The sequence below is a fragment of the Bombus bifarius genome, unplaced genomic scaffold, assembly GCF_011952205.1.
Source record: "Bombus bifarius isolate JDL3187 unplaced genomic scaffold, Bbif_JDL3187 scf7180000007977, whole genome shotgun sequence".
Taxonomy (NCBI): Eukaryota; Metazoa; Arthropoda; class Insecta; order Hymenoptera; family Apidae; genus Bombus; species Bombus bifarius.
Genome location: NW_022884362.1, coordinates 5,410,312 through 5,435,724, shown reverse-complemented (window position 1 = coordinate 5,435,724; position 25,413 = coordinate 5,410,312). Strand labels below are relative to the sequence as shown.

Sequence of the window (25,413 nt, the reverse complement as noted above, 5' to 3'; positions counted from 1 at the left end):
GTTAAATGGATTCAAAGCATAAAACGGTCTATTTCTATAATATAGAGGACTTACATTGTATGTAACAGTATATATCTTTTTAATGATGGCTATAAAGTTCATAAAAAATTTGACCAGATATTTTAACGAATATAACATACTTTGCATATATATTTGTACATTGAAGAGTAGTTTGAATTAAAAGTATAATTCATACTATATATATAAATATATATATATTTAACAAGGTTTAGGTCAGTGAAAGTATTGTCTAATAGTAAATTGGAGTGTACATTATCAATGACTGAGAGTACAAACACTCATAAATCTAGTTATATTTATACACTGAATACATTTAATGTATTTGAAAAATGCTTTTATAACTTTTATTTTATTAATTATAAATTAAACATATAATTACCTCGCAATATAATCGGATTACTTTTAATACCTGACCAAATAAAGTTCTGAATCTTGCTTGTTTTATTTTGTCAAAGTATGTTGAAATCATTATTTTATTTAATTTTATTAGATGAAAACATTGTTTTGAGCACATAATATCCTTCACCTATTGTACTTGAATCGTCTAAAAAAAATGTTAGGAACAATTTTATGCATGTAAGTATTATCTTAAATATTATATTATTTATAAGAATTTTACCTAATGGATATATACTTGTTGGAAAAATCGGTAACTGACTACAGTATTTAATTGTCTTTAGTTTTCTCAATTTAGACTGAGATGAAAGTGAAATTCTTCTCACACTTGGAATTCTGGAAGCAACATATAATATATATTTATATGAAATTTATATTTATATAAATTTAAATTTGTAATATGTATTATTATATTAATATAAATATATATTAAATTCGTTATATGAAAACGATATAATTTACTAAATTATTACTAAACTTACTCATGTAAATGATGCACTGCTGAGATGGGAAGGGGAGTTTTTAAAGTATAAATTTTGTTTTGATGTAAATCGCAACTTTGTATTGGCGATTTTTCACTGACATACTGTTTGAATACACAACCAAATAAAATTCTTAAATCATCATTTGAACATTCTAAATTATCTTGTATTAGTAATATAAATTCCAAGCATATGTGAATTTGTACCAAATATAATAATCTTTTTCTAAAAACACATACAACACATATTTGTGTTGGTCGACTACATAAAGTGTTCAAGCTGTTTTCTCGGAAACCTTAACAGATATTGACTAATTCCTTTTTTTGATTTCAATGGTACAGGAGGATTTTTTCTGTCATAACTCTTTAATTATGCAGAATAATGCAAAATCCTTCAAGTAAATGCTATTTAGTTTCATAGGAGGTATGTAAATGGACAAATATTAATATGGCATGCCACTTTTAAAAAATAAAGGGAGTTCTCCTTATCTCCCTAGCAACCTTAACAGTTGTATCAGAAAAATCTATTGCTCCTCAAATAATCAGTCCTCGTGTAATTTAAAAAAAAAGTATTCGTCAATATCTGCTACGGTTTCTGAGAAAACATATTGTAATATATATAATGTAATGCAATATAAATAATTTCATTATACATACCTATAAGTATCAATTGTAAACTCATTACAAGATATCTTTTTTAATTTTTGTTGAATATCATGCAATTCACCAAATCTTGCATTTGCTAAAATACTTATATAATCTCTGCACAGCTTTTCAAAGCCCATGTCTATAACATATTCTAATGGTAAACTACCTGATAATAAATGTGAAATTACTTTCTCCTGATGTGGATTGGTAATAATCTTCGCAAACCTTGTTGAATTTGTATAATTAACCTAATATATATATATATATATATATATATATATATATATATATATATATCAATTTCATAATTACAAACACCTTTCTTGATCATATTTAATACAAAAAATAAAATTAATTTTCTTTTTAAATATTAATATTACCTGTGGCAAACAATCATTCACTAGAATTTTATCAAGCACTATATGAATGCATTTTATCATTTCAAAGTAACTTGAATTCTCTGTAAGCATTAATATTATTTTAAATACACAGGTACAAATTTACTTTTACATTACTACAAAGATAACATATACTCACTTATTAATAGTTCCCATAAAAAGTCTGTAAAATCCAAATTGTGTCTAAATGGAAGACTCTGAATATATTGATGAATTTTTGTATCATTTTCTAAATTTTCTTCATTTGAAAAATTAATTTTGTATTTCTCAATATCATTAGAATGTCTAAAGCTGTAATCTCCATTTAACAAAAGATTTAAATTGCTCAATATATTATCATGCTCCTATTTTAAATAATCATCAAAATGACATTATTAAATCTTTGAAATGGTACATAAATATCTCAGATACAACAATTTTTGGATACCTCTTCATATGGATTTATAAAATTATGTGGAAATTCCAAGGGAATTGAATTATAATGAGAATCTATATTCTTTGTATGACCTTCTATCATACACAAATATTGATTTAACAATAATAATTGTTTCCATAATTCTTTTAAAGGAGTATTATTTGAATTTGTAGTAACTTGAACAATCTAAATAAAACATGAACTAATTAAAGAAGAAATATGTTCAATTCATTATAATTAATTAATGTTACCAAATTATTTTTGGATGTTCTTGTAGGTGTACATGATAAACTACAAGTATGTATTTCTACACTTAGACTCCCTTCGAAATTACTTTTTATATTATTATGTTTGTCAATCATTTCCTCTTTTGTTCCAAATAAATCAAAAGTACTGAATGCAGAGACAGCAATCTACATACATGAATAAAATTATGCTATAAATATTATGTATAGATTATTAAAAAGGACGATAATACTAACATCTTGTTTAGATGCATCTGATAGCTCCAAATGATTCTGAAACATTTTAGAAGAAGAGTTTTTAACAGTTTCAAAAGTTTCAATACCATCAAAACAAGCTTCTATGGTGGTAAACCATTCTCCTTCGATTGTTGCACCTAACAACCTGCTTTTCTTATGATCCTTACCATCGCAAAGTGCAAATATTGGTGGAAAAGAATCATTTATAAATTCAATGCATATATTCAATGCAATACTAAAATAAAATCATGCTGTTACTGTTACTTATTATATTTACCACAAGAAATATCTTTTATGCAATTCTTATAAGTTTACCATGCTTCTGTTCTACTTAGTGGTAGGTATTTTTCTTCCTCTTTATACCAATTTTGCTTTATCAAAATTGTGCTATCCTCAAAATCATCTTCTCCTCCAAATGAATACTTCAAAGGCGATCCAGTAAGGTCAAATTCTAAAATAATCAAGTAGCTTCTATAACACGAATAAAAAAATTTTATTGTATAAAAAACTTACGTGTTTCATCAATATCGGTACATTCTGAATGATTATTAATAGATTCAGAAGCCTGATAAAATAACAGAGAATATATTTACTAAAATAATCCTTTTTCTAAAATGGTAACAATTATGCAACATACTTCTTTATACAGAATAAAATACGGCATATCTTTGAACTCGGGAAAAATACGATTTACATATGACAAACAAATTTTATCTACTTTTACAAGAGGATCTAACTTTTTTCGCAATAATTCAAGTTCAAACATTGTGATAATTATTTGTAATTCAGACTTAAACTACAGTTTATTCAACTTTATTTTATAAAATCGTTGCAAAAATATTTGAATTGCAATTTTAAACGTTTGAAATATTGTGTCCAAGAAGACATCATGATTTAATATCATTTAAGCCATATTTCTATGTGTTATTGTACATTGGATACCAAAAATCCCAAATTTCAATTTGTAAAACTTGATATTCGAATAATTTTAAATATGTGATGTCTATCTATTATAAATATAATTATTATTCAGAACATAATGCACTTGAGAAAAATATGTATAACACATATGATATATCGAAAGATAATGTTTAGCTGATTTTTGGAACGGTGTTCAGGTATTCGTTGTTCGTCTAATCCTCGGACAGCCGTTTCGCGTTTGCGCTACTTGCAGTGGATGACATCGATATGTCAATACTTGTAAAGTACAAAATCTTGAAAAAGAGTATGATGTCGTAAAAATAGAAGATACTCAGAAAATAATCATAGTTACGTATAGTGATTAGGTTATGAAAAAGTCGAACAAATATTGGACAGGTGTGGGTAACATTTCAACAGTGTGTTTGTCCGAGGTGAAGAGGGACCGTGAGGACCTCGAAGACAGTGTTCCGAACTTTTACATGAAGGAACAAGATATTCCTGAATATTTGGAAGGCTGTGGTTTAACCACCTGTACAGCCGGCGACATGCCTGAGGATGTGGATGTCCTACGGGATAATAAAGAGCAAACGAAAGAAAAAAAATTATCGTCCGCGTCCATAGCAGGACCAGACACTAAAAAAACAGTAACTGTCAAACACCCGGAATCGAATAAACCGAAGCCAACTACAAAGAAAGGGAAACCGATACAAGCTGATTTAGATGTTTCTAAAGAATTTACCAGATGTAAAGAAGAATGTTTAGAGCGGCTGGATTTAAGTAAATCGAATATTACTCATCTACCTAGTACGGTACGGGACTTGACGCATTTAGTCGAGTTTTATCTCTACGGTAATAAACTCGTTACGTTGCCGCCAGAAATTGGTTGTCTTGGAAATTTGGAAACATTAGCTTTGAGTGAAAATTCTTTGACAAGTTTACCAAATACATTAGAGAATTTGAAGTCTTTAAGAGTCCTTGATTTAAGGCACAACAAACTGAGCGAAATACCCGATGTCGTATATAAACTGACGAATCTTACAACATTATTTTTACGCTTCAATCGAGTCCGATATGTAAGTGATAATATACGCAATTTGACAAATTTGACAATGCTAAGTCTGAGAGAGAATAAAATCAGAGAACTTCCTGCTGGTATCGGTAAATTAGTCAATTTGATAACATTTGATATTTCCCATAATCATTTGGAACATTTACCTGAAGAAATTGGGAATTGTGTCCAGTTGTCTACACTTGATTTGCAACACAATGAGCTTTTGGATATTCCAGATACAATTGGAAGATTAGTCTTATTAACAAGATTAGGACTTAGATATAATAGATTAACTAGTATTCCAAAGTCCTTGGCAAATTGTAGATTAATGGATGAATTTAGTGTAGAAGGAAACCAAGTATCTCAATTACCAGATGGACTGCTTGCAAGTCTTTCAGACTTGACAACAATCACATTGTCCAGGAATGCTTTTACTGCATATCCATCAGGAGGACCAGCTCAGTTTACAAACGTTTATTCCATCAATCTGGAACATAACAAAATAGATAAAATACCATATGCTATTTTTTCTAGAGCAAAGAACCTTGCAAAGTTAAACATGAAAGAAAATCAATTGACTGCTTTGCCATTAGATATTGGGACATGGGTCAATATGGTTGAATTAAATTTAGGTACAAATCAACTTACAAAAATTCCTGATGATATCCAATGCCTTCAAAATTTAGAAGTCTTAATACTTTCTAATAATTTATTAAAACGTATTCCTGCCAGCATAGCGAACTTGCGTAAACTCAGGGTGTTAGATCTCGAAGAAAATAAAATTGAATCTTTACCTAATGAAATTGGTTTCCTAAGGGACTTGCAGAAGCTAATCTTACAGTCTAATCAGGTAACTTCTTTGCCAAGAGCAATTGGTCATTTAACAAATTTAACATATTTAAGTGTTGGAGAAAACAATCTAAATTATTTACCTGAAGAAATTGGTACACTAGAAAATTTAGATTCACTTTATGTAAATGATAATGCTAACTTACACAATTTACCATTTGAATTAGCTTTATGCACAAATCTCAGTATTATGTCAATTGAAAATTGTCCACTTTCTCACATACCACCAGAAATAGTAGCAGGGGGACCTTCTTTAGTTATTCAGTTTTTAAAAATGCAAGGACCTTATAGATCCATGTAACAAAATTAAAAAAATTATTTCTGATATGATTTAGATGTCGATTCTTAATAAGAATGATACAAATGATATTTGATACTAATATCTATTAATACTACATTCTCACTGTAATGATCTCACATCAATAAAAATTATATAAATTATGGATATATAATATATGAAAAATGTGCATATATTTGTATTCTCATAAGATGAATAATAACTAATCACATGTCTGCAATTATGGATATATAATATATGAAAATGTGCATATATTTGTATTCTCATAACATGAATAATAACTAATCACATGCCTGCGATACATTCTCAATATGAAAAAAAGAAACATATATAAATAAATTATGAAATTGGTGCTGACTTGGAAATATGCACAACTGCTAATAAAGCTATAAGAAAATAAATTCATGATGAAATATTTTAGATATAGTAATGACATAAATTGTACTCATACTTTATTAATATATATAGTTCATATTTCATTCATTTATTTTGTTTATTTTATGTATATTATTTATCAATATTATAAAATATAATGTATTTTAATTTGCATGCAATATATTAAGATACATTACTTCAAAGATACATTAAGTTCACAGTTTCTTACAGACAGGTACATGAATATCATTTTTGGAGACATAATTATTATTTTCAGGATTTACTATATAGTATGCTACAATCGAGTGAGATAATATTATTCAATTGAAGAAATACAATTAAGAATCGGCATCAATGATTTTATATTTCAGTTACTGCTATCCATTGCCATACAAACAAGATATTTTGACGAAAGAATTAAAATTATTTTTAATGATAAGTTTACCTTGTATTATAGCGTGAAAGTAGATATTGTGTTAGTTATTTTATGTTATACCGCAAGAGCTTCAGTTCTGAGAGGTTTCATAAGAAAACACTCTTCCAAAAGGCAAAAAAATCTATTTATATATCACTTAGCATACTATAATGAATAACGTATTATTTTTTTATTTCTAAGACTAAATGTAAACAATCTTATATTTAAATATTCTAAATAATTATAAAAAAATATTTTTTTCACATTTGTTAAATAAGTTGCAATATTCAGTGGCAATTATAATATACATTGACTTATACTTGTATATGTTTACAGAAAAGTTAAAAATTGTGACATTTTAAATTAATTAACTGTAATAATTAGTGCAATTATGATTTTTAATTGAGTCATTAGTATGCTCTCATCAGATGAAGGAGCTGCCAAACAAGCATACTATTATCTAGTTTTAATTTTATATTATTATAAGATCATTTTTTGCTAAGTTCCATATGTGCTTCTGATGTCATTTAAAAAGGCAAGTATTTTTATTATTAGTAAAATTTTCGTATTTTTTCTGCACTGAAATATAATGCCAATATTAATTACAAATAATTATATCATAATTGATCCCATTATTGAATATGGTCAATTGTATACAAACTTATATGTATATGTATATATGTATGTTTTATATTGGATTCATAACTGTAACAGTTGATTGGATTTTATTTATAGCCAACAATATATTGATTTTTAAAACATGTTACAGATTCTTACACTCATACACCTGATACTACCTGTTTTTCTTAGAAACTAATAAATGCAATCATAAAAATTTGATTTATAATCCATTTTACTATGTAATGGCTGTGCAATAAGAAATTAAATAATTAGCACAATTTTACTTGTATTAATTGTATAACTCAAAATAATATTATATTAATATATTGTAAGTTATATATATAGCAAACAGATATTTTTTATTCTTTAGTTAGTGTTATTTCAATATATCGAAAACATTGACTATATGCTTGTTAGTAAACAAAGATTATAGGTATTGAAACATTGTTGTGTATGATGTAAGTAGTATTCATAGATTCTACTTCAATTTTTTTAAGTTATAATATTTTGTAAATGAAAATGTAAAATTATTAATTTTGGGAATTATGGAAACATGAAACATATGAAACATAAAATGGAACTTAGCAAACTTTTAATTATAATTAAGAAAAAGTATGCCTATTCTGTAACTACTCGTTGACATAAATGTATGATTTGTTATGTGTCTATTTACACAATTTTTCTACACTAGTTATGTTTCAACTATAATATAATGTAATGTATTTGCATTAAACTTTGTCTTTCAAACTTCTACAACTTGTCCATAAAATAAAGACCGATAATAATACTGTATAAATAAGACTTTACCTAACTTCATGTTAAAAGTTTTTTCTTTATGCAATGACAAATTTTATAGATTATATCAATAATAAGTTTTGTGCTATTAATAACTTTCAAATTAATTGAATTTAATTAAATATTAATGTCAATTTATAAATTTCATGTCAAATTGCTTATCTTTGTGTTATAAACAATAATAGTTGTATATATAATTTACAAAATATATTCATTCATCTTCCTTACTAAAAAAATATAAAATGTTGCAATTGAAATATCATTTTCCTTTAACAGTATATACTTGTGTATGTTTAACACACAGTGAAATATTAAATGAGTATCAGAGTATATCTAAGAGTTGCCAAAAAGAGTGCTATAATACAAATTGTTGTGATAAACTGTTCAACAGTTTTAAAATACATAAGTAATACTATAGTATGATCGAAAAATGATTAAATTTGTATGAAAATGAAATAAATTACTTCTCAAATTATAATCTTGTTGAATAGTCTATCAAGTGCGACATTACGTATATATAATTTTAAAATGATATTAATGTAATTCAATGTATATGAATATATAGGATGCTGTATATTTCTAAATATATAAATATAACATAAACATTTTGGGACTCTGATTTTATTCAAATTATTGTTTAATACTGAAATTAACTTATAAAATACTTTATTATATATATTAGTGACTTCCGCAATATTGAAATTACAGTACATTATTTTTACGAAATGAAGTACTTCTACGAATACGTTAATTCGTTTCTCTCATCCTGAATTTCTTACATTTTTTTTTCATATTTAAGAGAAATAAGACTCCGCGTTTTCATAATAAATCTTCCGAACTTTACATTATGTTTAATGTTATGACACTGCAATTTTAAATATGATACAATAAAAAATATAATTTCATATAATAAGTAATAACTATATTATATACTTCTTTAGATTCTTCAATAATTTTGGATGGAGAAACAATATTTTCAGTTAAAGCACTACCGCAAAAATTAGATTTTTGGAACAATTTTCTTGCACTCGTAAATTCTTCCATCATACTTGTACTTAATTTCCGATTTATCATTGTATTGTATACATTTTTCCCTGAAGTAATTATTAATCTAAAATTAATATACACCAATATAAGTTACTCCTTTTTATTGAACATAGTAAAAGTAATATCTATAAATATTAATAATAATACCTTATAAGTTGTAATATCTCTTCCGAAAAAGATTTTAGATCATCTAAAGTAGATTCACAATATTTTAAATCGGTTTCTGTATTTTTGTTACGAATGAGTATTATTTCCTTATTGGTAATATCAATTTCATTTTTTAATTTTAATACTTTATTACACATATCAACTTTGTTTAAATTTTCACCAATCACAGTGTTATATTTACATTTGTGAAGTTCATCTACTTTTGTAATATGAGAATTTTGATTAAAAATAGAATTAAAATTATGCCTTAAAGAAAAATTCCAAATTTCGTTACAAAATTCATCTTCTGTAACCCACACTTTGCAATTTATATTATCCTTTAAAATAAAACAATGTTAAAATAAATGTAGAAGATATATGATGTATATATACATATTTAACAAACAGTTCTAAATTTATTAATAATTTACCAAGTCTTTATATCTTTCTTTGAGTATTTCTTTTTTAAGTCGTAGCTTATTAGTTTTTGTATTTAAAGTACCTCTAATAATCTTTAGTTCTGTACTCTTATTAACATATTTCATTAAATGTAAATCGTGCTTTTCATTATTTGGAGACATCATGATTTTCATGAATATATATGTATACATATACATATTAATTCATAAGACAAATACATTAACAGCCATTAAATTTTTTTATATAATTTCCTTTAGAATATTGTCCATATTCTTCTAAGGATTTACAACCATCGATTAAGAATATTATTTCTCTTAAAAGATATATTTCAAAATACTTGCTTACTATAATTTATTTATTAAATTTATAAGAAGCCACTGACTAATATTAAATATATAAAATTAAAATTTTTATATATTTTTTTTTCACTTTATGATACTTACTAGATATGACTCGTGATTGGTAATTTCCGTTAAAACATTTCCAAATAACCTACCAAAAGCAATTACATTTTGTGTTATGGCGTGTTGGAAGCTTATTCAGTAAAGTAACCTATTTTGCATGTAAACAAACTTCGTTAAAAATTGTATTGGTCATCGAATATAAGTTATTAATGGATTAAATATAACAAAGTATGAATATAAATATAATATGAGTTCCAGCGGCTTGAAAGTGTTAAAGAAAAAGTTAGTATAAAATTAAAATATTTTTATGATTTCTTTACTCCTCAATTATTTTAGTAATATGTTTCTCATGAAAATGTTATAATGAAAGAATAATGGATGCATAATAGTATGTAATTAGAATTGATTTAAACCACTTTATAACATTTACAGTAATTCTTGCCCACAAAAGGTACGATGCCAAAAATGTCTGGAAATGGGACATTGGAGTTATGAATGTAAGGGAAAACGAAAATATTTACATAGATCTTCACGTACATCGCAATTGAAGAGAGCCTTACAGAAGCAGCAAGAATCTAATGGGTAAATTTGTAAAAACATGATTAAATTATTAAGTTTCAAGACAAAAAATCGTAGTGCTAATGAGAATCGTATGTCATATTTACAGTGAAGAGCAGAAAAAAGAAGTGAAGAAAAGTCGTTTGCAAAAAAAAATGAAAGAAGAACCTAATAGTTCTAGTAATACAAATTCTAGTGCTGATAGCAGTAGTTCCAGTAGTAGTAACGATAGCAGCAGTAGTAGTTCATCTTCGGACAGTGAATCAGATTCTAGTGATAGCGTTTCCAGTAGCAGCGGTAGCAGCAGCAGTAGTAGTAGCAGCAGCAATAGTAGCAGTAGTAAAAATAGCAATCATTCTAACAATTTTCTATTTTCAAAAAGACATTCTAAATAAAAAATTTTAGATAAAAAATAAAAAAACCTTATGATAAATATATTCATTTTTTAAATATTTATGAAGTACTCCCTTTTTCTTTGGTGATTCAAATATAATAAATGTATGTACAATAATTTCATTGTACAAAATTGAGATATCTAAAGTACTTATATGTAACATATATTTTAAATAATAATTTATATATTGCGGCTTGTAATAGAATTTTATTATTTATATTATGATACCAATACCCTCCTAATTACATCAGATATTTGTAAGTAAAAAAGATCATAATTTTGTACTAATGACTTTTTCATAAATTAAGAAATATTTATTATAAGATCAAAAGCGCGAAATATAAATGTTAAGAAATTTAAAACAAAATAATTTTTTATTGAACTATTACATCAAAATATAATTCACTCTAAAAGTTTATGTTTATATAACAAATATTATCATGTTGTAAATAAAATTATGATTTTATTCTGACAATTTTTGTGTTTCATTAGTCATCAATTCCTTCAGGAAGTGTTTGTATTATTACTTTTCTCTTTGCATCATAAAGGAAATTATTTGATTTGAAAATTTCACTTTCGTAGAATGGATGAAGATTGCATATATCAATTTGTCTAGCCTAAAATAAAATAACGATTTTAGTACGAGGTTTGTGGATTTATAGGAGAAGAAATGAAATAATCCATACCCGATCCAATAAGTCTTTTTCTGAAACTTCAATCGTTGTAATACGATTTCCGTGTATCGCTTTTTGAAACGCTAAAGTATCTAATGTAAGCTGCCTAAGTATATAATACAGAAGTTCACTGTGATCTTTGTTATATGACAGATATTTCTGAAATGTCTAGAAAATAATAGAACATTTATTATAGTTTCAATAAAATCATTGTGTACACATATGTATTCATAATCATATTCACGATCATACCTGGCGCATACTTTTCATTACCGAATATTTCTGTGTATCAACAAAACTATCAAGCATCATTCTGATAGCGAGATTAATATCACCTTCTTGAACATGATCACGTAAATGCATTTTAGCACTTGCTTCAGCCATACGTATAATACTTTCTATATGTCGTACGGTAATTGGCAAACTTCCAGTGGCCTATTAGGATGAAGTTTATATTATTATACTTTGAAAATTTTTGTAAAAATTTATGAATGTTTTTAACTTACCAAACTTTCTTGTCTTAATTGGCTGTATAATTTTGCTACCTTATCTTGATCAATGTTTGTTAATTTAGGATGAATGTTTTGTCGCACATAAACTATGTATTTTTTTAAAAGATCTTGTGGAATAGATATATCATTTGTCTTTTCTTGTGTTGATGTTACTTTTCCTGTATTTGACGGATGATGTCTGATATGAGAATTCACAACAAATTTAGCCAAATGCCGGTCTTGCATAGGATCTATTTCATCTTTTACTACACAAAGAATATCAAAACGAGACAAAATCGGTTCTGATAAATCCACCTATATAAAAAATTATATAAATATAACTTATGATATATAATACATAACATAAAATAAAAATGTACTTCCTCATCTTATATTATATCTTACATTTTCTGAAAATGTCATACTAGCATCATATCTGCCTCCAATGGGATTGGATGCAGCTATTACTGAACATCTAGCATTAAGTGATGTAACAATTCCCACTTTTGAAATAGAAATACTTTGTTGTTCCATAGCTTCGTGAATAGATGTTCTATCTTGATCATTCATCTAGAAATACAATAATAATTATATTTTATCACAAGCATTTCATATAAAATGTACCTTATCGAATTCATCAATAAGACAGATTCCATTGTCGGCAAGGACTAAGGCACCAGCTTCTAATGTCCATTCTCGAGTAGTTGGCGACCTTCTTACAAAAGCAGTCAATCCCACAGCTGAAGCTCCTTGACCTGTTGCAAATACTGATCTTGGTGCAATTTTTTCAACATACTTCAAAAATTGAGATTTAGCTGTTCCTGGATCTCCACATAATAACACATTAATATCTCCTCTTACTTTATGCTTGTTACCTGTGTAAATGTAAGACTTTTATTGAATAGTCTTGAATACTCTTCAAATACATCCAAAATGATGTTAGAAATGAAAATACCAGGATTTTTTGATTCGCCTCCAAATATTGCTAAAGCTAAAGCTCTTTTTATATATTCGTGACCATAGATTGAAGGCGCAATACTTGCGACAATGCGATCCAAAATTCGATGATCTTTACTTAAATTAATGATACTAGAAATATCTTCTTCGGTTAAGGATTCTACAATTTCTTTTGAATCTTTTACTTGTAAATGATTAGCAAGAAGGACCGTTGCAAATACAGGAAAACCCTTAAATACAAAATTAATAGTAATTAATTAATATAAAATTTTTAAATAATCATACGCAAATATCTCTTACCTGTTCTGTGTTCAAGGAACCATCATAATTATTCGTATAAATAGCGGTAACGTCTACTTCGTCTCCGGGTTTACAGCGATCGCAGAGATCTGATAGAAGAATACATTCTTTGCTTCTGGGTATTCTCCCTGCAGGAATTTTGCCTGGCGATTCTTGAATTGTAATTTTTTGATAGTTTCTGTATATTGTTTGTTCCATGTTAATCTGTAATTAGTATTACTATATTTATAGAATGAATATATTGTTTATATATAAATAAGATTATATTTAATATTTGAACTTACCATAAAAGGTCCAATGCTTTGACATTCAGGGCACGAGCCAGGTTTAACTTCAGTGTTTTGATGCTGTACAAAAGGACCAAGTACATATCCACACTTTGTACAGTCGTATTTTACAACAGACAATTGTGGTAGTACTCCTGTGGTTGCAGTAACAACTCCTAGAGTACGTACTAATTGGTTCAAATGTAATTTCCTAATTTTCACCATAAATATTATGTTATATTTTTGAAGAGCAAAACATTTTTGTTGATATATAATTACGTTTTACCTAAATGTACGAATTTCTTCTATTAATGGCAGTTCTGATATTCTGACATGAATTTCACCAGTAACTCTTTCATAACTGGGAAATATATTTAGTACTAGTTCCTTTGCAACTTCATCAAATATTTCTAACATTTGAAATGGAGCTTCTGGCAAAAAATAAGCCAAAACATGTTCTTTACTAGCAAGGATAGGAAACTCCACAACAAAGCTAGACTATTAAAAAATAATGTAAATATCTTTTATGTCTTATATGAGCATTATTACAATTAATAACACAAAAATATTACTTGATTACTCTCGCACATGTGACGAATTCGTTCTTTGTACATATATTGTCCTTTTGAATTAGTATGTGTACGAAGAAAGCTTTTAAAACGATTGGAGATTTCAGTTTTTGGTCCTAACATAGACACCCACTCTTTAACTGAATGACCTTTTGTATCTTCCAAATTCTCAATAGATTCAATCATCTAGAATGAAAATAAACATAGTTATATAACATAATAAAATAAATTGTGCAATAGAACAAAAAGCAAACAAAATACTTACCTCTGTGTCTTCTATGTCACCTACTGCTGCTTTTTCAGCCATACGCCTTTTACGGGCATGTGTTTCTTCTTCATCACTCTCATCTTGAATATTTAAAATCTATGTTGTATGATACATTTGCAAAGTATATATTAATTATATTATTACAACACTAAAATATACCATAAAGTAAATATCTATCATCTCTGATAATTCCTGCAGCTCTGTCTCTTTTAAGCATAATGGCTTCAGCAACTGCACGTTCTCCTTGAGACATTTCTGAGTACTCTTCATCATCCACTACATCTGGATCATATCTATCTAATGCTGGCATTGGACGATAATCACTGAAATAAAAATATATCGTCCAAAATCCAATGTCACATATATCTTGTCTAGTATATGAAAAAATGAAAAAAACCTTACGCTTCCATATTATCTCCAAATAATTCTTCTCCTTCTTCTTCTTCTTCTTCCTGATTAACATCATTGTCATTACCAAGTAAATCTGCTTCATCTTCAAATGGTTCATCTATTTCTGGTGCAGGAGATGTCATTGCCTCTGTATGTCTATCAGAGCGTGCTGGGCTACTAGAATCCTAAAAAATATATAAAACAGAATAAAAAATAAATGAATTCGAAGATTTAGGAAAATGATACCAAAAGTAATAGGATACAATGAAAAAAATATATTAGAAAGGAATTTAATTATTTTTACAGGCTTTTTATTCCTAATATCTTACCATTACGCTTGTATTAAAAGAATCGGGATAACAGTTAAATAAATTTTTGAATAAAAATGTAACGTAGATTTGAAGTATCACTTTGGTTCCAAGACTCAAACCAAAAGGTAGGAGTTGGCGGGAATCTCCTTTAGGGATACTGTTTTGTCATGCCAACAATTCTTCACAAATAACTATGATGAACCAATAGTAAAAGTTCTGCGTAGGTAATAAATGAAATTTTTAAATCGTATTGGGTAGCAGACTTTATCACATGTTTTTTATTAATTACAATTGTTTTGATATAAATTTTAATCATACAAAGAAATATTTACAATTACAAACATAACAATTTTTTTGTAAAAAAATAGCTAATAAGATAATATAACAAGACAAAATGACAAAACTTATGAAATTTTTATATTTTAGTGTTATTTGTTGAACAAGAAGTATGTTTTAAAAAATATAAAGATTGTAATTTATCTACTACAGAAGCAATTTCTGCTTGTATATTTGCTGCTCTCACAATAAGATAAAGAGATTCTTGAAAACGTTTTTGTGCAATTCGCAAACTCTGTGGGACCAATACTCCAAACCATTTTATAGGATCTTGAATCTCGTCTTCACTTTTATCCAATCTCTTTAAGCTTATGTCAAAATTTGGAACTATTTTGCCAGTTTCCTCAGTCAACTTTGTCTCCAATTCAAATAGTGTGACTACTCTCTCATTGTCAACAGGAACCTGCAAAACGCTTATACTTTCTTTGCCTCGTATGTATTTAGCCTTAGCTAATTCAATGTAACCATCACGTAATATTTTCTCCATTTGGACATCAATATCAATCTTTTCTTGCATTAACTCCAAATTACGCAATAAATTTTCATCAATAGCTTTACATATGTCATCTATGCTTTCATGCATATTGTGTATTATCAAATATTATTAACACAAAGTAGTAATACCTGATTACAATGAATAATACTGTGGAATAGTACCTGAAATATATAAATAAAAATATAATGCTTATTTATGTATATTATAATGTATAATGTAATGTTCATACATTTTTTTATTTAATACATACCAAGTATGAAAATTATTTCTTTTATAGCTGATAACTTGATAACAAATTGATATTTTTTTCATAAGTAATTGTTCATAACTTTATAAAATTTATTATTTCGATAATTTTATATGTGATTATGATTCATATATATTAAATTTTTAAAACAACAATATAGTACACAATGTTCTAAAGCTACAAGGTTGTAGCATTTGGCTGCACTGCTTGCACCACCATTGTTATTAAAGAATGTGAGCGTTATAAAATTGAAACATACTGTAATTTTATGAAAATTAACAATGGCAGTTAAAGAGAAACAAACAGACACTTTTGCTGATGAAATAGAATGGAATGTTGAAAATGAAATTCAATTATTCTTTGCTATGAATGGACATAAACCTGTTGGTAAGATTTCAATTCGCACAATGACGCTACCTAGGTTATATTTACGTTGTTAACAAAAATAGTATTCATAATTTTATGTAATATATATAAGTTTATGCAAGAGATATAGCTAGCTACTAAGATTTTATTAAATATTTGCCTATTAAGGTATTAATAAATATTTTCATATGGTCTGCATATGGGAAAAATTTCGTGTTGCTATTCACAAGGATTTATCATTAAAAACAATTTGGGAACATTTGGAATCAATGTATGATCTAATGGCTCTGGTACTTACTATTATGTTTTAAAAAATGACTTATAATCGCTTAAAATAATGTTGATAATGTACTCAAAATATCCTAGGATGATATGGAGGATTTACCATTTCCTAGTCAAGAGATAGATTTCTCTTTACCAGAAGAGTTTTTGGGACCTCTTAAATCTCGAAAAAGAGAGGAACCAGAATTAAAGTTGAAAGAACAAAGGGAAAAATTTAAGGAGCTGAAGAAAGATAAAGAAATTAAAGATCCTATGAAAAAAGAAACTGTTCTTCGCGACCTTAAAGGAAGTAAAGACATTGATAAAAAAAAAGAAGAATTTAAAAAATATGTTAAAGATATAGAATTAAAAAAGGATAAGCTTAGAGAAATAAAAGATGTTAGGAAGGAATACAAATCTTCTAAGGGCAGATCAAAGGGGAAAGATGATCTTGATGAAACAGGTATATGTATATTTGTCTTCAATATTTTTAAGTGCATTTAAAAGATTACATAATTTCTTTTTTTAGCTTCAAATGGCAAAAAGGAACGTAAGGATTCTGATTCTGGTCGTGAAAGTTTGAAAAGAGGTCCAAAACGACCAACTAGGCAAAGTATGGATAGTACATCTAAAGCATCTTCCAGTCCACGTGATACACCTCCACCAAAACGAAGAAGGATATAACAATTTGTATAAAATTGTTTTACTTGTACCTTATATTGTGTATAAATGTTGCATTTTAATGTATGAAGAAAATGTGAATCATGTATTTTTCTATACATGAATTGCATTAGGTCTCATATGAAAAACTATCTGGAAATCCAATTTTATAAGAATGTAAACTAAATCACTGTAAATACGACATATTCTGTAATGAATAAGAAAGAAGAAAGCATTAAATGTATGAAAACTTATGTACATATAATTTTTTCATAAAAGACATGAGCATATTAATTAGAACTAATACAATTTATTAAGTAACTTGCTGTTTGCAACATCACATTTGTAGAATCACAAGTATGAAAATATGAAAAATAAAACAAAATTAAATATTCAATCAAATATTAGCCAGTGTTTATTACAAAAGATGGAAACATCTTCATTGACAGGGATTTTTTTAAACAAGGCGGCTCGTGCTATTGGAATAGTTGGATAGTCCCCATTTTTGTTGATGGAATGAAATGTATCGTATGCGTCCAGACATCATTGGTGACTTTCATGTGCTGGCAATTCAATCTCCTTATGTGCTTATCTAAGTCTTCTAGCTTCACGTTCAGATTCCAGCAAGGTTAGTAAATCACCTTCTCGTACCGGGCCTTTCACGTTTCTGATGATCTGTCTGTTCTGTTCGCCCAGAAATTCAACTTTAACTTGCGTGCACTGGCCTTGTGAGCCGGTTCTTCCTAAGACTTTTATAACACGAGCCAAAACTACTGGTTTATCCATTATTGTCTCACGTGGCTTTGATGCGATACCAAAGAGAGGTTTTACGCAAATGAAGGAATTTTTCTCGCTTCGCAGTCCAGTAAAGATGGCAACTTCCGGTGAGCTTCTCCAGTAGTATCATTGAATTTAAATTAGAAAATTTTAAATGATAATGGTTAATGTAAAAAAATATAACTATATAGTTAGTGATATAGAACGTGTATTTTGTAAAGATAAGAATTATTTCATTGTCTTAAACATAAATAATTAATGTAATTTATCTACTAATGTATAATACATAGATGGCGTTTTCAATGTTACCACGTGTAATTTAAAAGTAATAACGAAAATGTTATAACTATTGCTTGATATTATTATTTCATTTAGTTATCATAGGATTGAAAACATTTAAAGATTGATTGATTACTCAATTGTTATTGAAGTTTTATAAATTATACATTATACATTTTTTTTCTATATTTTGACAACGTGTATTTGTACTTATATCAGTTTTACAATATGTTAATTTTTCTCGTTGCAACAGCAAGTCGCAAATCCTAATTAATTTAGATTGTACGACAGTTCATAATTATTTATAAAATTACATAAAAATATCTTTTTACATTTGTATCATGCATCTTTTCTTCAACTACATGTCAAGTACATATTACTTGATAAGATAAAAATTAAATTCAATAAAACATAACTGTGACGAATAACATGTTTAGAACTTATTGTCAAGTTTGAATTAATTATCATACTGTACGGTAATAAATTATAGAATTTTAATTCTCATCAAACAATCAATCGTAATTAAAATTTAGTTCTAAATGCATAAAATTTAAAATCATAAGTTTTTGCAGTATTTCATGTATGCTATAAGAATCAAAGTGTAGATAATATGTTCAGTTGGTTAAGTCTCTGCCATTAGATATTAACAAAAACACTAAATACATTTTGACAAGACGTATTAATAATACTTGCTAAAGAATATTAAGGTCTAAAATGTTCCTTAATCTACGATCAACGTTGCAGTTTAGCGCTCCAAACAACACACTATTGAAATAATAACAATATCTTTAACTCTGGAAAACACAAGACATAGTTTTTCCAGTTTTTACATAAATCAGTATTAATAGGACATAAAGGTAGCAAACAATCTTTAAAACATTCAATACATTTTGATTATATATATTACATTTGATTACATTACAACATTATGCTAGAAAATAAATCTGCTTTTGGAACAAGAAAAATCACTGTTTAAGTAAAGTAGCCCTTGATATATAATTTATCGAAGAACTTTAATAGTCCATGAAAACTGTTAAATACATGATTTTCCTTTATGTTTTGGGGTAAAAATGAACTATGTCGCAAACTATGCTTATCGTACTAAGGATGCTTGTACTTGTTTAAGTATAATGAAATAGTTTGCTATAATGAAAGTGGACCCTGGCATACATTCATCGTGAATACAAAAGCACCTATTTTTAGCAAATAATACAATTATATACATACAATACTAAAATACTGTTTTTGGACGTTTTATTTTTTTCTTGAGGTGATGGTGCTGGTTGATCGAAAAAACTTTCTTCTTCACTTTTACTGATCGTTGTTGATGCATTTGTAGTTGTATTAGAAGTACCATTACTTCTTGAAGTTACTGAAGCTGGAGGTGCAGATGAAAAGGAGGAAAATATATCATCTCCAGCACTGTTTCTCTTTGTTTGATTTTTTGCTTGAGCACCTATTAAAAATTTGCGTATCTTTAGAAATATAAGCTACATTTAATATGATTATTGAAATGCAAGGGAAGAAATATATACCTAAGACCAATAGAGCTAGAGTTGCAGAATTATTTGCTCTGTTAGGTTTAGGACTAACAAAACTTTTACTCATCGAAGTCTTCTTGCTTCACGTTCAGACTCCAGCAAGGTTAGTAAATCACCTTCTCGTACCGGGCCTTTCACGTTTCTGATGATCTGTCTATTCTGTTCGCCTAGAAATTCAACTTTAACTTGCGTGCACTGGCCTTGTGAGCCGGTTCTTCCTAAGACTTTTATAACGCGTGCCAAAACTACTGGTTTATCCATTATTGTCTCACGTGGCTTTGATGCGATACCAAAGAGAGGTTCTACGCAAATGAAGGAATTTTTCTCGCTTCGCAGTCCAGTAAAGATAGCAACTTCCGGCGAGCTTCTCCAGTAGTATCATTGAATTTAATTTAGAAAATTTTAAATGATAATGGTTAATGTAAAAAAATATAACTATATAGTTAGTGATATAGAACGTGTATTTTGTAAAGATAAGAATTATTTCATTGTCTTAAACATAAATAATTAATGTAATCTGTCTACTAATCTATAATACGTAGATGGCGTTTTCAATGTTACCACGTGTAATTTAAAAGTAATAACGAAAATGTTATAACTATTGCTTGATATTATTATTTCATTTAGTTATCATAGGATTGAAAACATTTAAAGATTGATTGATTGCTCAATTGTTATTGAAGTTTTATAAATTATACATTATACATTTTTTTTCTATATTTTGACAACGTGTATTTGTACTTATATCAGTTTTACAATATGTTAATTTTTCTCGTTGCAACAGCAAGTCGCAAATCCTAATTAATTTAGATTGTACGACAGTTCATAATTATTTATAAAATTACATAAAAAAATCTTTTTACATTTGTATCATGCATCTTTTCTTCAACTACATGTCAAGTACATATTACTTGATAAGATAAAAATTAATAAAACATGACTGTGACGGATAACATGTTTAGAACTTATTGTCAAGTTTGAATATTTATCATATTGTACGGTAATAAATTACATAATTTTTCAACAGGCAAACATCCAAACCTGTTTTACATAGAATTTTAATTCTCATCAAACAATCAATCGTAATTAAAATTTAGTTCTAAATGCATAAAATTTAAAATCATAAGTTTTTGCAGTATTTCATGTATGCTATAAGAATCAAAGTGTAGATAATATGTTTAGTTGGTTAAGTCTCTGCCATTAGATATTAACAAAAACACTAAATACATTTTGACAAGACGTATTAATAATACTTGCTAAAGAATATTAAGGTCTAAAATGTTCCTTAATCTACGATCAACGTTGCAGTTTAGCGCTCCAAGCAACACACTATTGAAATAATAACAATATCGTTAACTCTTGAAAACACAAAACATAGTTTTTCCAGTTTTTACATAAATCAGTATTAATAGGACATAAAGGTAGCAAACAAACTTTAAAACATTCAATACATTTTGATTACATAGAAACATTACAACATTATGCTAGAAAATAAATCTGCTTTTGTAACGAGAAAGGTCACTGTTTAAGTAAAGTAGCCTTTGATATATAATTTATCAAAGAACTTTAATAGTCCGTGAAATCTGTTATATATCTGATTTTCCTTTATGTTTTGGGGTAAAAATGAACTATGCCGCAAACTATGCTTATCGTACTAAGGATGCTTGTACTTGTTTAAGTATAATGAAATAGTTTGCTATAATGAAAGTGGACCCTGGCATACATTCATCGTGAATACAAAAGCACCCATTTTTAGCAAATAATACAATTACATTGTCAAATACATATATACTGTACGTCATGAACAACTCTTTATAATCAGTCAAAAATTCGTTTTTATTTGTAGTTCCCACTTTTCCAACAATAACGTTGAAAGCTAGCTAAGCTTTAGAAGAAAAACCTTTTAGGCTCAAAATACTGTATGCATTCACGAATTACTTTTCAAAAATGACAGTATTCGAGTACTCTTCATTTGTGTCTTTCTTTTGTTATATCCCAGAGATTTCCAAACTAATATGGAAATTTAATCATGTTGGATAACAAACATTCGACACTAGTGTACAACACTGAATGGAATAATCAATCAACTAATAATATCCATAAGACTTTTACTGCCATAAATTGGTGGAAAGCGTTTGTCCAGGAAGTGCAGTTGTAGCAGTAGATTTCCCTGGGGTACTTGAAAAATTCGTGCCACCTAAAGAGAGTTGTGCCATTTGTTGTGGCAACTGAAATGTAAATATAGTCATCATTGTCATTACAAGAATTTATATTTGCATATAAGTAACAAATTTATATACCTGTGGGCTAAATGTAACAGATTGTTGCTGTTGTTGAGACGTTAAATTGAAAAAAGGATTGCTACCAGGAGCTGGTTGAAGATTTTGTGTTAACATTCCACTCCAACCATTATTACTATTAATATTAGACTGTCCTAATTGCATCACCTAACAATACACAAAACAATTAGTTTATTGACAAATAACTCCAATATGTGTAGCTTGCCACGCACAAATTTATGTACCATCTGGGATTGCATTGTAATCGCAGGGTTAGGTACACCATTCATCTGATTTATCTGGCCTACATGTAAACAGTTCCCTAAAGTATTTGATGCTATTGGTCCTAATGAAGTAGAATTCACTGTAATTTGATTCTGGGTGATAGGTAGTTGATTAGGTGTAACAGACATCTGGGTGGGAAGTTGAGTCAAGGAACTTTGTTGATTTGGAAAATTAGTTTGTTGACCAAATGGTACTACAGTTGGTATTTGATTATACTGAACGGTAGATTGTTGAGCGTACATTCCACCTAAAACATGAAATACAATTACAAAAAATACAAAATAAAAATTGTATCCATATTTCAAACTCAGTGGTGTATTTAAATTAGCAAATGTATGTATACCAGAAACTGCAAACATTGCTGATTGTTGATTACTTGGTGTACCATACAAGGCTAAAATACTGTCTTTGGACATTTTATTTTTTTCTTGAGGTGATGGTGCTGGTTGATCGAAAAAACTTTCTTCTTCACTTTTACTGATTGTTGTTGATGCATTTGTAGTTGTATTAGAAGTACTATTACTTGTTGAAGCTACTGAAGCTGGAGGTGCAGATAAAAAGGAGGAAAATATATCATCTCCAGCACCATTTACACTTGTTTGATTTTGTGCTGGAGCATCTATTAAAAATTTGTGTATCTTTAGAAATATAAGTTACATTTAATATCATTATTGAAATCTAAGGGAAGAAATATATACCTAAGCCCAATAGGTCTAGAGTTGCAGAATTATTTGCTCTATTAGGTTTAGGACTAACAGAACTTTTAGGTTTTGGCAACTGAGGCACTACTTCTGGTTTTTTTACAGGTGGAAGTATAGCTTGATTATTTGAAGTTTTGGAATTTTCCTTTTTCCTCCTACGTTGTCTTTCTGCTTCTTCATCAAGCTCTTTATCCCAGTTGACCTACACATTTATTAAAGAATTTATTTGTATTTGAATTTTTATTATACTTAAAGAGCAGTTGATTTTTTTAAATGTGATAGTGTTACCTTTGGTAAAGGAGGTGGTACCCATTCCCTGGCTATATATTTTTTATGTTCATACTTTGCACGAATAAAACTTTCAAGACTACAAACAGTTTGAGGTCTTCGAAAACTATCTGGAAGATTTGCTTCATAAACTGCTCTTGCACGGGAGTTACCCATTTGTTGTAAACTCTAAAAATAAAAATGTGTTACATTTATCATATGTTATACTTGTATTATAAATAATGTTCATGATTAGAACCTATGAAATAAAGATATAGCTATAAACATACCACTACTTGTTCTGGTGTCCATGTATCTAAGTTAACAGATTTTACTTTACTTATATGAACTCCAAGATTTCTATGTATTCCAGCACAACGAATACACAAGAATATACCTAGATTCCAACTAGCCCATCTTGGTCCTATGAAACATACATAAATGTGGAACTAGTGCATACAATAAAAAAACATATTTGTACTTAATTTTTAAACAATATTTAACAATATAGATAAAGAAATACAGTGCCATAAAATTTTATTTGTACAGAGCGTATATACCATAAGAAGAGTATAATTTAACAGAAATTTGACGTAAAATGAAGCAATTAAAGATTCAGGTTATTTAAAGGTTTATTGATATATAAAATACACGAAATAAGGAAATGATAAGGAATGGTAAGTGTCACTTGTCTGAAAAGTTCTTTATTAGAGATTCACAGAAAAAAGGAGAACAAGTAAGTATACGAATAAAGAATGAATAACGAGGAAACCACGGTGACGTTCACTCGTAATCGCTGTCATCTAAGGTTTTGTCACAGAGGAATTAAAAATCTATAATGTCTTACTAGGCGGAACTAGGTCGTTTTCAAATCAATATCCATGACTTAGATGAATATACATATAAAATACAATTTTGTAATATTTACAGGGAGTGGATAGAATAATGGGGGTTCATCGGTCGAAAGGAAACAAGACATCGCTAGAAAATATACAATTGACGCACGAACCTTTTGCATCGCAGTCGACACAATACTTATTATCCTCATCACGTAGCATTTGTATCAAAAGATTTTGACATTTTTCTTGTATTTGCTTGGAACGTTCTTTTTCCAGGCGGGACGTCATTTCTATACAGTGACGAGGTTTTCCTGCACACAGACCCAAAACAATGTTTTCTTCTTACAATGCTGGACACATACCACATACGAGAACCGTCAAGTAGTATGCTGTAATGGTCAGCGAACGCCCCCGATAGTTCAATTCGTTACTCACAGAAACGTCATGTAGTTGAAAGAATTCTATTCGATTGTACTTACACTCTCGTTCCAATATCTGAAACGAAATAATGAGTAGATCGTCAACGATAACGACTCTAACATCTATCTCGTGTTTCTATCTATCGATACCTTTTTGAATCGTGTAGTCACTATAATTCAAGTAAGCAAGTATATACTCTACTGCTCTATCGATAAGCCACGTAATCAATTCGTATATATGTAAATTCAACATGTGCTTCATTATAACACAGACGATATATATCTAACATTCAATGTA

At 28.1% G+C, this 25,413-nt stretch overlaps 10 protein-coding genes across 17 annotated transcripts; 3 read left to right on the top strand and 7 right to left on the bottom strand.

Annotated features, from left to right (window-relative positions):
• Nucleotides 1-149: 149 nt before the first annotated feature.
• On the bottom strand, nt 150-3,983 carry LOC117204270 (protein zwilch homolog). Of its 2 annotated transcripts, XM_033441525.1 has the most exons (12): nt 3,479-3,983; nt 3,355-3,406; nt 3,157-3,292; nt 2,842-3,076; nt 2,611-2,772; nt 2,372-2,545; nt 2,084-2,288; nt 1,927-2,006; nt 1,556-1,794; nt 900-1,124; nt 641-753; nt 150-565 (listed from the first exon to the last, which is right to left on the bottom strand). In XM_033441525.1, exons 1-12 carry the CDS (start codon nt 3,605-3,607, stop codon nt 495-497), a joined length of 1,821 nt encoding a protein of 606 aa, XP_033297416.1. In that variant the 5' UTR covers nt 3,608-3,983; the 3' UTR covers nt 150-494. The 2 variants fall into 2 exon arrangements, with proteins under 2 accessions (XP_033297416.1, XP_033297415.1); XM_033441524.1 differs by having other exon boundaries at nt 150-753.
• Nucleotides 3,984-4,001: 18 nt separating this feature from the next.
• On the top strand, nt 4,002-6,361 carry LOC117204272 (leucine-rich repeat protein soc-2 homolog). The gene has a single exon (XM_033441526.1). It carries the CDS (start codon nt 4,131-4,133, stop codon nt 5,961-5,963), a length of 1,833 nt encoding a protein of 610 aa, XP_033297417.1. The 5' UTR covers nt 4,002-4,130; the 3' UTR covers nt 5,964-6,361.
• A 2,491-nt stretch (nt 6,362-8,852) lies between these two features.
• Nucleotides 8,853-10,116, bottom strand: LOC117204279. The gene is made up of 4 exons (XM_033441537.1): nt 9,792-10,116; nt 9,361-9,698; nt 9,100-9,277; nt 8,853-9,031 (listed from the first exon to the last, which is right to left on the bottom strand). Exons 1-4 carry the CDS (start codon nt 9,975-9,977, stop codon nt 8,942-8,944), a joined length of 792 nt encoding a protein of 263 aa, XP_033297428.1. The 5' UTR covers nt 9,978-10,116; the 3' UTR covers nt 8,853-8,941.
• On the top strand, nt 9,836-11,332 carry LOC117204283 (zinc finger CCHC domain-containing protein 10-like). Of its 3 annotated transcripts, none has more exons than XM_033441542.1 (3): nt 9,836-9,959; nt 10,617-10,766; nt 10,852-11,332. In XM_033441542.1, exons 1-3 carry the CDS (start codon nt 9,943-9,945, stop codon nt 11,135-11,137), a joined length of 453 nt encoding a protein of 150 aa, XP_033297433.1. In that variant the 5' UTR covers nt 9,836-9,942; the 3' UTR covers nt 11,138-11,332. The 3 variants fall into 3 exon arrangements, with proteins under 3 accessions (XP_033297433.1, XP_033297434.1, XP_033297431.1); XM_033441543.1 differs by lacking the exon at nt 9,836-9,959 and adding an exon at nt 10,254-10,466 and having other exon boundaries at nt 10,636-10,766; XM_033441540.1 differs by lacking the exon at nt 9,836-9,959 and adding an exon at nt 10,274-10,466 and having other exon boundaries at nt 10,852-11,146.
• Nucleotides 11,333-11,579: 247 nt separating this feature from the next.
• On the bottom strand, nt 11,580-15,482 carry LOC117204267 (DNA replication licensing factor Mcm2). The gene is made up of 15 exons (XM_033441520.1): nt 15,381-15,482; nt 15,064-15,236; nt 14,821-14,984; nt 14,659-14,741; nt 14,397-14,579; nt 14,111-14,322; nt 13,843-14,035; nt 13,559-13,762; nt 13,257-13,488; nt 12,926-13,176; nt 12,707-12,871; nt 12,317-12,616; nt 12,063-12,245; nt 11,823-11,978; nt 11,580-11,753 (listed from the first exon to the last, which is right to left on the bottom strand). The coding sequence occupies exons 1-15, from the start codon at nt 15,381-15,383 to the stop codon at nt 11,625-11,627; spliced, it is 2,631 nt and encodes an 876-aa protein (XP_033297411.1). The 5' UTR covers nt 15,384-15,482; the 3' UTR covers nt 11,580-11,624.
• Nucleotides 15,483-15,612: 130 nt separating this feature from the next.
• On the bottom strand, nt 15,613-16,469 carry LOC117204282 (coiled-coil domain-containing protein 115-like). The gene is made up of 2 exons (XM_033441539.1): nt 16,445-16,469; nt 15,613-16,355 (listed from the first exon to the last, which is right to left on the bottom strand). The coding sequence occupies exon 2, from the start codon at nt 16,279-16,281 to the stop codon at nt 15,778-15,780; it is 504 nt and encodes a 167-aa protein (XP_033297430.1). The 5' UTR covers nt 16,282-16,355; nt 16,445-16,469; the 3' UTR covers nt 15,613-15,777.
• Nucleotides 16,470-16,566: 97 nt separating this feature from the next.
• On the top strand, nt 16,567-17,824 carry LOC117204281 (MRG/MORF4L-binding protein). Its single transcript, XM_033441538.1, has 4 exons — nt 16,567-16,828; nt 16,976-17,097; nt 17,174-17,531; nt 17,598-17,824. The coding sequence occupies exons 1-4, from the start codon at nt 16,723-16,725 to the stop codon at nt 17,750-17,752; spliced, it is 741 nt and encodes a 246-aa protein (XP_033297429.1). The 5' UTR covers nt 16,567-16,722; the 3' UTR covers nt 17,753-17,824.
• Nucleotides 17,825-18,120: 296 nt separating this feature from the next.
• Nucleotides 18,121-18,598, bottom strand: LOC117204286 (40S ribosomal protein S28). The gene has a single exon (XM_033441549.1). The coding sequence runs from the start codon at nt 18,512-18,514 to the stop codon at nt 18,317-18,319; it is 198 nt and encodes a 65-aa protein (XP_033297440.1). The 5' UTR covers nt 18,515-18,598; the 3' UTR covers nt 18,121-18,316.
• On the bottom strand, nt 18,121-20,879 carry LOC117204285 (40S ribosomal protein S28). Of its 2 annotated transcripts, none has more exons than XM_033441547.1 (2): nt 20,393-20,808; nt 18,121-18,320 (listed from the first exon to the last, which is right to left on the bottom strand). In XM_033441547.1, the coding sequence occupies exons 1-2, from the start codon at nt 20,584-20,586 to the stop codon at nt 18,317-18,319; spliced, it is 198 nt and encodes a 65-aa protein (XP_033297438.1). In that variant the 5' UTR covers nt 20,587-20,808; the 3' UTR covers nt 18,121-18,316. The 2 variants fall into 2 exon arrangements, with proteins under 2 accessions (XP_033297438.1, XP_033297439.1); XM_033441548.1 differs by lacking the exon at nt 18,121-18,320 and adding an exon at nt 19,984-20,240 and having other exon boundaries at nt 20,320-20,879.
• LOC117204275 (stromal membrane-associated protein 1) lies at nt 19,779-25,330 on the bottom strand. Of its 4 annotated transcripts, XM_033441532.1 has the most exons (10): nt 25,266-25,330; nt 25,176-25,191; nt 24,867-25,007; nt 24,148-24,281; nt 23,879-24,046; nt 23,588-23,792; nt 23,233-23,508; nt 22,850-23,136; nt 22,626-22,772; nt 21,306-22,553 (listed from the first exon to the last, which is right to left on the bottom strand). In XM_033441532.1, exons 3-10 carry the CDS (start codon nt 24,982-24,984, stop codon nt 22,434-22,436), a joined length of 1,455 nt encoding a protein of 484 aa, XP_033297423.1. In that variant the 5' UTR covers nt 24,985-25,007; nt 25,176-25,191; nt 25,266-25,330; the 3' UTR covers nt 21,306-22,433. The 4 variants fall into 4 exon arrangements, 3 of the variants coding, with proteins under 3 accessions (XP_033297423.1, XP_033297422.1, XP_033297421.1); XR_004487056.1 differs by lacking the exons at nt 25,176-25,191; nt 25,266-25,330 and adding an exon at nt 19,779-19,977 and having other exon boundaries at nt 22,072-22,553; nt 24,867-25,169; XM_033441531.1 differs by having other exon boundaries at nt 24,867-25,085; nt 25,176-25,307.
• Nucleotides 25,331-25,413: the final 83 nt, after the last annotated feature.